Source organism: Mustela nivalis (assembly GCF_964662115.1).
Source record: "Mustela nivalis genome assembly, chromosome: X".
In the NCBI taxonomy this organism is placed as follows: domain Eukaryota; kingdom Metazoa; phylum Chordata; class Mammalia; order Carnivora; family Mustelidae; genus Mustela; species Mustela nivalis.
Window position 1 is genome coordinate 19,120,456 of NC_139040.1, and position 11,727 is coordinate 19,132,182.

The window sequence follows — 11,727 nt, forward strand, 5'->3', positions numbered from 1 at the left end:
GAATCCTCTCTCTGGATTCCTTATGATAACTCCTTTGGTGCCCTCAGGTCTCGGCGTTTCCAAAAGATTTTACCCAGGACATGTCTTTGCCGCCTGGATACAGCCACAGCGCTGTGCCGCGCACTGTGCTAGGCACCCAGGTAGGAGGAGATGTCCCTGGCATCCAATGAGTGCTCACCACAAGTTTTTTGAAAAGAGTAACACAGCTACTTGGAAGGGAGGAGAACAGGGGTAGAAATAAAATAGGTAGTACCTGTGAGGAGTGGGGGTGATGGGCAGAAGGGCCTCACCGCTGCCCCAAGGACTGGGTCTGTGACCTGGAATGTCTTAAGACTCCCGAGTGGCGTCACTAAAATCACTGATGCAAGCTTTTCCCTTAAACACAGACCGTGGCTTACATAATTGAATGCCACTGTCCGTCGTCTGGCTTTCTGGCCTGGCTTGGGGGCATCATCTGGGAGCCACATATCCCTCCCTCTGAGTTCTCGATGCCTCAAACTTTCAAATCTTTATCTTTGATGAAGGTTGGGGAGAGGAGGAGGGCCTGGCAAGGAACGGAGATCTTCCAGATCTTATCCGGGATAAGCACTTTGCTTGCGCTTCCTCCTTCCAACTTCACAACCACCCCGCCGATCTAATTGAGGGACTTGCTAAGCTAGTCAGCTACCCCACAGAGTAGGGATTCGAACTCTAACGAGTCTCGGAAGCCTGGGCACCGCGCTTTACACAATGCGCGGCAGGGGGCAGAGCCTCTTCCTCCACCTCTCCTCCACCCGCTGCGCATCTCAACCGAAAGGAGGAAAGCAAGCAACGGGAGCCAAATGGTCGTCTGGCCGCGAGCCTTCTGGAGTGACCTCTGTAGCCTGTATCCCAGAGCTCCCTGCAGGGGCTACCTTGCCAGGAGTACAAAGCACCTTTGGCGACTCTACCGCCCCCTGCCGCCAGTGGCTCCCTGGCCTTGGCCGCCGTCCTCAGGAGGGCTTGTGCACTAAGAAAACAAAAAAACAAAACACAAAAAAACTCACCGGTTGCCCAAGAGCTGTAACGGGCTGGTGCGGGCTGCAGATAGCTCTACCAGATTTGGTGACAGAAGCGGGAGGGAGGAACATTTATGTGTCCTACTATGTGTCCAGCGCGGGGTCAGTGATTTTTATGCAGAAAATTAGTTGCTTTGCAAAATAGTGAGTTCTCCATTAAGAGACGTCTTCAAGTTAGGTTAGGACAGGTTTCGCAAGAAGCTTCTCTGCAGATCTCAACTCCTTACTTCTTCAAACCATTAAAGCCCTCCACCCCTAACAGTTGTCCACTCTTTCAGGGAGGGGAGTTAAAAACACCCCTTGGGGGGCAAAGGTCAATGCGGTGTAGGGGTCTGGGGGATGGTGCAGGAGGAGGAGCCACCCGGGGGGTCGTTTATACGCGGAAGCAGGGTCCCTGCGAAGCCTTCACGCTCTCCACCCGCCGGCGGATTCCCCAGACCTTCCAGTTTTCCCGGGTTGCGACCAGATCCTGCCTGGACCCAACTCTACCCCTTTGCTTGGGACGGGGGAACAGGCGCGTTAAGGGGAGTGTTAAGGGGGCAACACCTCAGGTCAAAGGAAAAAAGCGTCTATGCCTGCACTGCCTGGCCAGCCCATCGCTCCCCGCTCCTTCCTTCCCCTCCTCCCCTCCTCGCCCCCTACTCTTCCGCCCGGCGGGAAGGAGGGGCCGGCTGTGTGTGTGTGTGTGTATGTATGCATGTACGCGTGTGTGTGCGCGCGCGCGCGCGCTGGTGCTGTTCGTCTGTGTGTGCGTTCGGTATGTGGCTGGTTGTGGGGTGTGTGTGCGCGGCGCACGTTTTAACCCGAGTGCTTGGTGTGGAGTGTATTTGGTTTGCGCTAGGACATGGAGTGTGTGTTTTGTGCGGTGTTTGTGTGTGCACGCTTGTAGATTGTACGTTTGTGCTTGATTATAGTGTGACTATGTAGGTGCAATCTGGATGTGGGTGTGTTTGATGTATGGTTTCTGCCGGAGTTTGTGGCCGTGCTGTGGTGAGTGTGTATATGTGTGTAGTGTGCATGTGTGTGCCTGTTGAACCTCGTGTGCATACGTGTGCTTGGTGTTTACCCTTAGATGTGCTATGCAATATGAGTTTACAGGGGGCCTTTGTTGGAGTGTATAACGTGTGAGTTCATGAGCGAGATGTCTTTATGTGGGCTTACTTAAGGTGTGTGTTCAAAGGTTCATGTGCATGAAGGCGTAGGGTGTGTGGGTCTTTGGGTGTGATGTGTTCATGTGTGTGGTGGGGACGCATGTGGCTAGTGTATGTGTTCAGATGAAGGGTTGGAGACCATGTGTATTTTGGAGTGGGGTTGCAGCCTGAGTCTGTGAGTACGGTGTGTGAGAGAACAGGGTTGTCTAGAGAATCCAAGTGACTGTGTGCTTGGTGTTTTGTTTTGTTTTGTTTTGTTTTGTTTTTTTAATTGGGGGTGGGGGACAAGGAAGGAGGACGCGACTGGGGCAGGGTCGTCCTCTGGCCTGACCTGTCCTGTCTGGGTCTGCCTGCCCCTGGCTGGTGCCCTCCAGGCCCGCTGGGGCAGGGTGTGAGCTTACCTGGCTGCTTAGAGGAAAGAAGAGGAGGGCGCTGCACGTGACTGGCCAGGTAGGCCACCTAGGGGCGAGGTGCAGGGGCTGGTGGGAGTAAACTGGAGAGATTCTTGGTCACTTGCCCAACAACCCTTCCCCCACCAGGACATCCCAGTCCTTGCTAGCTGAGCCCAACTATTTGCTCAGGGCCTTGCTGTTTCACACCTCCTTGGCTTTGTGTGGGCAAATCCAGTTGCCTGTTATCCCTTTCCCCCTGGGCCTCCTGACAAGCTCCTACTTAATTTTTGTAAGACTTAACCTAAGAGTCACAAATCTTTCTCTGCTTTTCTGTACCCCTCCCTCCCAGTTGAGGGCTCCCTCCTTTGAGCCACCACAGTTACCTCTTCTTATTTCTCATGACATGATCGTACTGCAACTATTGGTCTCTCCTTTTAAACTCTGAGCTCCTGTAGAGAATGCCCGGTATATAGTAAGAATAATAGTAGTGATCATCATAATATTGTTACCATTTATTAAGCACTTACTGTGCACCAGGCATCAGGCTAAGTGCTCTTACATGCATTACCTTCTTGAGTCCTCCCAATGACTCTGTGGGGTACGTGGAGCTATGATTATTGCTATTTTACACATCACACATCAAGCTCAGAGAAGTTAAGTAACTTCCCCAAGATCACACAGCCAGATGAAGGTGGAGCTGGTATTTAAATACAGGCTTGCTATGTTCTCCAATCCTTTCTTCTATACCAGGCAGCCTCACCAAGAGCCTTCTGATTCTTGCTAGGCATTGAAATCTCTATCAAACAGTATCATTTCCTAACAAATCTTTCTTTTGAGTTTACTGACAGCACCAAGAGTGTTCAGCATAATTACTTTTTTTGTCTCTCAGACAGCTGATACCTTCTCCACCTAATTACCTGCTTTTTTGACACCTCAAAATCTTTAATTACTCTAGGCTCATAAGCATCTCACCAGTTCTAGTTCTGGGAGCTCTCCTTAGGCTGGTGCTGAAAGAAAGATCAGAGAATGAGTATTTTCTAGCCATAAGATCAGGAGAATTGGGTATGGAGAAGGTGAGGGGTCAGGATGGAGTGAGGGAACGATTTCACAGCTCCCCCAGATCTGTTTTTACAGCATTACCACCAGAACTTGGTATGCAATGAATTTCAAACAGGATAGGCATCTTCATATGAAGCTGCACATAGAAAAACAAGCAGAACCCCCTCCGGGAGAAAAGATTCCTGAATGGCCCCATTTTGTATTATTCATGTTTGGTGGGGAGCACTGTACTTGCCTAATGGGGTTCATGCTGGTCTAATGCTTTCCAAGCAGCTTCATAGGAGAAATCCAAATTAAAACAATACATTGCATTTGGGGAAACACATTTATTGGGGGGGTGTCAGGCCAGTCACGGCTTCCAGCTCAGCCCCCGGGGAACCAGCCTAGACTGCTGCGAAGGGGTCAGGGGGTGGATAGAGAGGGACAATTGAACTGTGGTGAGTCACTTCACCACTTTTCAGGGGGGAAAGAGAGAAGCACGATTAAATTGCTGCTGTTATTATTGCGCCCTTTCGACTGGCACAAATGAGCCTGGTGTGCACTGGGAAAGCAGCTGGAACACCTATAAAGCTTCTGCCAAGCTGGGTCTGGGTCAGCACCTCATCCTGGGCAGGCAGAAAAAAAAACAAAAAACAAAAAACATTGCCTAAACTAATATGTAGCCAGAAAGTTTCCTTTTGAAAAAAAGGGAAGCGAGGATGATAGAGAGGCCAGTCTAAGTCACTCACCGCCCATATGAGGAGTTGAGGGAAACTTCGGTGTCTCCCACCATCTAGTCTCAGACATTTGGCTTTCCTGCTACTGTGGGCCAGTCTGACACCTCTTCTGAATATACCGGCTTCACCTGCACTTCCTCAAAGTCACTCCTGTGACTCTCTCCCTCTTCTAAGGTTCTCTTCCTGCCTCCCATCCCAACACACACACACACACACACACACACACACACACACACTACTTGGAGCTTAAAATTCCCACTATACATCTCTCTCTCTTTGGAGTTCATAACATGAGGATTACATGGGGAATTGTAAAGGTGGAGAAATGCTCTAATAACCCCCATTACTCTCAAAGGTAAACAGAAATTTGCTTGTTTTCATACTAAAATAACCTGTAGGGGCAAGGCACGAATGTGAATTTTATTGAGGAGAGAGATCTTAGTTTCCCCATGAGAGTAAAGCCTTTTACCTATGAGAATCTTCACCTTTTCCATGGGAGCAGAGGAGCTTAGGAGTGAGAAAGCTTTAAGTTTATATCCCAGCTCCATTGCTTACTTGCTGTGTGATCTTGGGACAGCTAGTTCATCTCTCTGAATCTGTTTTTTTCATCTGTAAATTGGAGATACTATCACCTGCCTTAGAAATGCTCGGATGACTGAAAGGGGTAGACTGTGGACAGTGCCAGCCAAATGCCTAACAGGCACAGTAAACATTCAAGAAGAGGTTAATTCCCTCCCTCGACCACTCCCTCCCCCCCGTTATATAGCCCTGAGTGTCTCAGCTACTTTGTTCAGAGACTGAAGCTGCCTGACTGAGCTGCCAATTTTCCTCATTACTGATGTGTCTGACACTCTTGAAATAGTCCCTCTTCTTTCAGGACAATGTTTTGATCAGCCTAATGCAGCCCGGGAAGAACTGGACCCTTAGTCCAATTCTCACTCTGCAGTTTCTCCTGGCAGTGTTAATGAGACCAAGGTTTCAGTGGTAATACTCCATGGAGGAAAGTTTCAAACTACCTGCCCAATGTCTAGACTCCCCCACCCCAACCTACCGCCCCCAGTTATGTCCTGAACTCCCCAACCCTCACTGCAGACCCAATCCTGACCCTGTCTCCTAAATACGTACCATGGTACTCAAGGGAATGACAGCGTGACTATTTCCTGGTTAAACTGCCCCCCCCCATTCCTGTTCTGTTTATTCACCGCTACCTTAGAAATTAAAAGGGATTTCAAAGGCCACCTTTTCTCTAGTAGCCACCAAAGTTGGGAGGTAGATGGGGTGATGAGGAGAGAGATGATGGGTATTTTTCTGAGATAAACTTTGCAGCACACAAATAAAGTTCCAATTAGTTGTTTATCTGTTCTCAGTTAAAGGGAAGTAAAATCTACCCTTTGCCAAAAATGGTAAAGTGAGAGAAGACCCCCATCTGTGCCCTTTCCTCCCTGGTGCTGTTGCCTCCCTCTAGAGACAAAAGCAAGTCACTACAAGCTAAAGCTGCATTTTAAGCAGGAGGTGGTAGGGGAAGGTTAAAAAGTTGATGAGGGGTTGATATAATGCCAGAGAAGTATAATAAGCAGAGAAGTACTGAGATTCGAGGCCAGACAAAGCTCTGAGAGACTGGGCTCCAGGCGTTCCCAGTCTCTGGAAGATGCTTTCACCTTCTCCCCTCCCCCACCCCTCTTATTCATCGTGCATGTGCATGCTACCACTCACTGACCCCCAGACTCCAGCATGCAACATTATTTCTTCTTGAGTCCCTCTGAGGATTTAGGAATTTAGAAAAACTTCTCCAGTGCTTACTCACAGCTGCTTCTGAGGAGGCCCTGCCACCTCTACTTGGAGGAGGGAAGAGGGAGCAGAAGCACTGAAGGGTCAGCCATACCATACCTCTGGCGACCCAGGGGTTTAGCATAGTCCCTGGCCACTTTCAAAGCTTCCCTGAGTGCAGGGACCTATTGGTGGCTGGGTATTGGGCCCCCATGCTGAGCAAGTCGTGTGGTTTCCAAGAGATGTATCTGAGACTTGACAGTAGCTGCCAAGGCTCATCAAACATGCCATCTACCTACTTCTGCTGATACATGTGAGAACAAATGATACTGTCAGGAGGAAACAGAAAGCGTTTCCTAGTGACTCAGAGCCCCGGCAATGAGGACACAGGTGGTATTTGCACTGCATCTTCCAGCTGAAATGTGCACTTCTTTGCAGAAAGGAATCTATAAGTAATCAAATAGATCGAAGACCAGAATTTGGACTCTGGGCAAGGGAACAGTAGCAACCTCTTACAGACCACCCAGTAATTGTCTGTTGTATATCAGCACAGGGCTAGGAGCTCTGCAGATGTTCTCTCTTTTAATCTCACTCAAGCTTTGAAATCACATCAAACAGGGCCAGAATCCTTGCTCAGCCACTGTGTGGCAGTGAACAAGTTAACTTCTCAGAGATTTTGTCATCGTCGTCGTCGTCTTCTTCTTCTTCTTCTTTTGGTTTGTGTTTGAGCTTTTGTCTTTAAAATATTGGTAATAATACTTACCTCATAGAGTTGTAATGAATTTTAAATGAGATCGTTTATGTAAAATGACTGGTCCATGGTAAATATTTGGAGAAGGAACAAAGCACATCTTTGATACCTGAACCATAGAGGATATTTAGTGTAATTGATATTACCATATGAATATGATTACTCTTATTTATAACCTGGAAATGTAGGCATTATTACATCATTTGAAGAGAGACTAAATAACTTGCTCGCAGCAACATTACAAAAACAGGCCTGGGACACAAACCAGCTCTGCTTCTTCCCACCCAGTTTTAGAGGACACTTCATGGTCATTAGGGAGACCACATTTAGCTGACCTGATCTAGAAATTACATTTAAACTAAAATTTGAAGGAAAAAAGCCCTTAAACACTTTATAGTGGGATTCTAGGTTGTCATCTGGACTATTTGCATATCATAGGCCCTGTAATAACCTTTTGAAAACATTTTTTAAATTACAAAAGTGATGTAAAAACAAACCTGATAAAGATTTTAAGAAACAGAAATAACTATTTTGACCCCCACTTCATAGAATCTCTTACTTGACCTTGTTGCTGAATTTTCTTCCAGTCTTTCAAAAATGCATACTTGACACAATTGTAATCATACTGTTTCCCACATTGCTACATAGTCTTCATGAACACCATCTTTATGGCTGTAGACTAGTCTGATAAGTGGTATGTCATCCAGTCTGTTTAACCATTCTGCTAGTGTAGGATGTTTAGGTCATCTTAGTAGATAAGTGTGAACAAAGGAACAATGTTGCTTTCACATTGCCATAATCACCCTCAGGGACCTGGTGTCCTTCTCTATCAATGCCCAATAAGCTTTTTGTCATTTGATATTTAAGCTCGATGAATGTCAGCTCTTCTGCTGGAGTCTGAGGTACTTTTTGCAAGTTTTATTTTCAGCCAGTTTTCATCACACAGATTCTGTATATTAGCCTCCTGGTGGGTAAAGTGTGGGCTCACCCAGGAAACTAAGCTCAAGAGTGGCACATTTTTTTTCCCCTACAGATAAATGTCTTTTGAGGTGCAAATAAATGATTTACAAAGGAATTTTGGGAAGTCCTGCTACTGGTGAATGGGGGTGCTAGTCAGATAGCATGACCAGGGGAGTGGGGGTGTCACACTGGCAAACTTGCTCCAGCTCTGAAAAATTATCCTGTTATAGCTCAACCAGGCCTGGTCATAGCAAATTGATTGGGTCCCATCTCCAAGAAAGGATCAAATTTGTATATAAAGTGGGCCCCAAGGTCCCTTCAGCTTAAGAGTTTTGGCTGCTTTTCAGAAGCCCAACTGTCTGAGACTAAATCCAATGCCAAAAGCAAACTGGAAGAGACAAGTTCAAGTGGATCAATTTTGCTGTCCCTTTCCCTGGGAATGAAGACCTTTCTAAGCCACCATTCTTCCCAGATCTCAATGATGCCTTGTCCAGATGTCTTCGTATGGTTGTCCATTGTCCACTGACAACCTCAAAAGATTACTCTGACATACCAACTGTCTCCTCAGAAAGCAGGGATATGTGGTCTAAAAAACATTTAGAATACTTCCTCCACTCTTTTCAGTCGGTGGCCAGCTACTTTCCCCCACCTCTGATGCCAGAGGATTTCTGGAAGGCATCTGAAGGGAGCACCCTGGGCAATTATAACCCTATGGAATATCAATAATTAAGCTTCGTGTTACATGGCATTTGTCAGGGGGGAATGCAATGAATGGGTTCTTACCTGGTCAAAAAAAAAAACTGTACTCAAAGACTAATTACTTATTGCAGAGTGATGTTGTGTGACTTAAACGAGATCATACACATAAAGGATTGAGCCTAGGGCCCAGCATCTTGGAAGCGCGTCATAGATAATTGGCTGCTATTGGATGAGTACTAGAGCTGGGGTAGGCAGTGGTGTGCCACCAGCATATGTGGGGACACAGGTCTTACCAGACTGGAAATTCAGTAGCAAATCTAAAGTCTTGCACTTGGGTTCAAACACAAACACCTACTAAATACAGAATGGAGACTCTAAAAAGAACTTGGGTTTTCCTCTTCTTTTTTTTTTTTTTAAGGAAGCTTCAGTCGAAAGTACTTTCAAAATAAACTATTTGTGTGAACTGTGTGGCATGTCCATGGGATTTGTGTATAGAATGTGCATGTGTGGTGTGGGCATATTGTACTCTGTGTGAAAAGTACGCTATGCATGTGAAGCGTGTGTGTTTGCACATTAGTGATTTGTATATGGGCATGTGTTAAGTGTGGAAATGTGAATATATGTGTGAATTTATGGCTACGTATCTGTGTACCATGAGTGCAATGTACGTTTCCAAAAGAGGGAAAGTCAGCCGTCCAGGACTCTATTTACAGGGGCACAGCTGGAAGTCCTCTTTTGGCCAGATCACTAGGCATTCACAAGTTGGAGAGTGTTCAAAGAAGAGCAGCTAGATGCGGGTAGGAGACTTGCAGCCATGTCACATGTTATACAGATGAAGGAACTAGGGAGGTTTGGCCTGGATAAGAACCGGGGTGAGTGGGGGTGGCGGAACAGGGAGGGCTGGCGCTGTTCCCTTGGAAGGATCATGAAGGTCAGCACCAGGGCCAGAAGGACATAGATTTGGGTTTGGTTTAAGAAAAAGCCTTCAAATTCTAATGGACAAGAATGTTGTTAGGTGGGAGTGGGCTTCCTTGTGTGATACTAACCCCCTCCCAATAGGGTATTCATAAAGGAACCATCTTATCCTTGATCTCATTGGAGTCACACCACAATCTTGTAGACCAGGTAGGGGTGGAAGGGTCCCCCTTACTCCTTTTGGTATCGGGTGCCTGAGCCATATGGCCTTAAAAGGCACTTATAAAACTCCCTCCCCCCCTTTATTCCAATTTATCAGGATCACATAAACCTGAAAGAACGTACAGAACAAAAAGTTAAATTTTCTTTCCTTCTCAGGCTTGCCAGAGACTGTACTTGAATTTGCTAAGCATGCTGTAGTCCCTTAACAGTATGTCAGACTCCTGGGATGATTCTCAGCAGGGTGCTGAGGCTGACAAGAACTAAAAGCAAATTTTTGCTGAAATAAGTTAGCTGAGGCCCACCCTCTCCCTGCCTCTCCTCCCCCGCCCGTGAGGGGGCAGAGGAAAGAAGAGACAGCCCCAGGTTTGGTCTATGGCTGGTGACCAATGACGCACTCTCACCAATATAGATTTTGGAGGTGGAGACTATGGAAAAACAGGTGGCAGTGGGGGCAGGTGGCAGCCTGGAAGGGGTGGGGCCTACCAAGGGGGAGTGAAGGACAGTGTGGGTGGGGGTCCTGGGAAATCTCAAAAAGAAAAAAGTCAGTCTCCTAAAACTTTAAGGAAAAATAAAAACAATCGGTTTCCAAAATGTGCCTCATAGAAGCCGTTCCAGGAAAGAGGTGACATGCCACCCACACATTTTGATCCGTGCTGTGATCTTTGCACACCTATGGCCTCGATTCCCCAGGCAAAGGGGAACCGAGCATTGATTTCGGACACCCAAGGAAATACCCAGACTAAAGACCTCCGGTCTTCGACCCTGGGCTGTTTGGGGCAGTGGGCAGTTGGCAGGGCTTCAGCAGAACCAGATTTGCTGCCAACTCCTTATATGACCTTGGGCAGGCCTTTGCCGTCTCTGGGATTCAGTGTCGCCATCTCTTAAATGAAGGGGTTGAATTCGACGACGGTAAGGGGCCAACGGTGATATTCTGTAGTTGAGACTGGGATGCGAGGGACAAGCTTCAGACGAAAGGACACCCCCTCCACTCCCATCTTCAGAGTCCCTGGGCCCTGACCGCCCTGCCAGGGACGTTCCCCCTCGGGGCTTTAGGGTCCTTGGGTTGCGGGACGGCGCGTGGGGCCCCAGGGCTCCGCAGTCTCCCTGCACGGCAGAGCCAGCGACTCCGCCCCCGCGCTCGCCCAGAGTCCCGCCGGGCCATTAGCGGGATTGCTCGCGGTTCCCGGCAAAGCTGGTGATTTATGCGGGGCCTCGACGGGGCAGTCCCTGGAGCCAGGAACAATTAGCTAAAAGCCAGCGGGGAAGGGAGGCGAGGGGGCGGCGAGCCAAGCCCCGGGGCGCCCAGCCGGGGCTGCAGCGCCGGCCGCGCGGGGCCAGAGCACCCCAGCCCCCCTAGTCGTGGGCCCCACTCACCACGGCGGGGGCGGGGCTCAAAGGCCGAGGCGAAAAGGCAGTCCAGGATCCACGCCATGACCCGCGCCGAGTGCCGGCCGCCTTGCAGCTGGCTTCCGCGCCGTCCCCGCACAGGGCCGCCCTAAGTAGCCCCCGGTGACCACGCCCTGAGCCGCACCCTGCACCCAGCTCGGAGTGTCTTGGTCACCGGACACCTCGGGCTTGTCACGAAGGGGGCAGGGCCTCAGGGGAGCACCCCCACCCTCCCGCCGGAGCAGAGGCCGCGGATCCCACAGCCCCTTCCCCCACCCGGAGGGAGGCCAGGATGCAGCTCCTGTCCGGGGGAGCTCACTCTGAGGGCGGGACCCTGCCCCTACCCCAGGGAGCCCCGAGTCTGAGGGGAGACGCTACCTCAGCCCCAGTGAGCCCCGAATCTGAGTGGGAGGGGAGAGCTCTGCCCCCAGGAGCCCTCGATCCGGTGCATAAAAGCCAGCCTGCCCCAAGGAGTTTGCCGGCGAGATGGTGCAACTGTCCCAGGGAGCTTCAGATCTGAGGGGGAGGCTGTATCCCAGCCCTACAAACTCCCATGTTTGCGGGGACACATCATCTCTGCCCTCGGGAGACCCAGTCTAGGGGGGAAGCAGTGTCTGCCCCAGGAGCCCTGAATCGGAACCTTCTGTTTTAGGGGAGGCATCACCTCAGCTC

The 11,727-nt window shown here is 49.2% G+C and overlaps 1 protein-coding gene across 1 annotated transcript in view; it reads right to left on the reverse strand.

The window, feature by feature from the left end:
- The window catches only part of ARHGAP36 (Rho GTPase activating protein 36), a 27,345-nt gene extending 16,127 nt beyond the window's left edge, over positions 1 to 11,218 (reverse strand). Inside the window, exon 1 of the mRNA XM_082717691.1 lies at positions 11,044 to 11,218. Within this exon, the coding sequence (XP_082573817.1) occupies positions 11,044 to 11,101 (58 nt within the window). The 5' untranslated portion in view covers positions 11,102 to 11,218. The remainder of the gene's footprint in view (positions 1 to 11,043) is intronic.
- Positions 11,219 to 11,727: the final 509 nt, after the last annotated feature.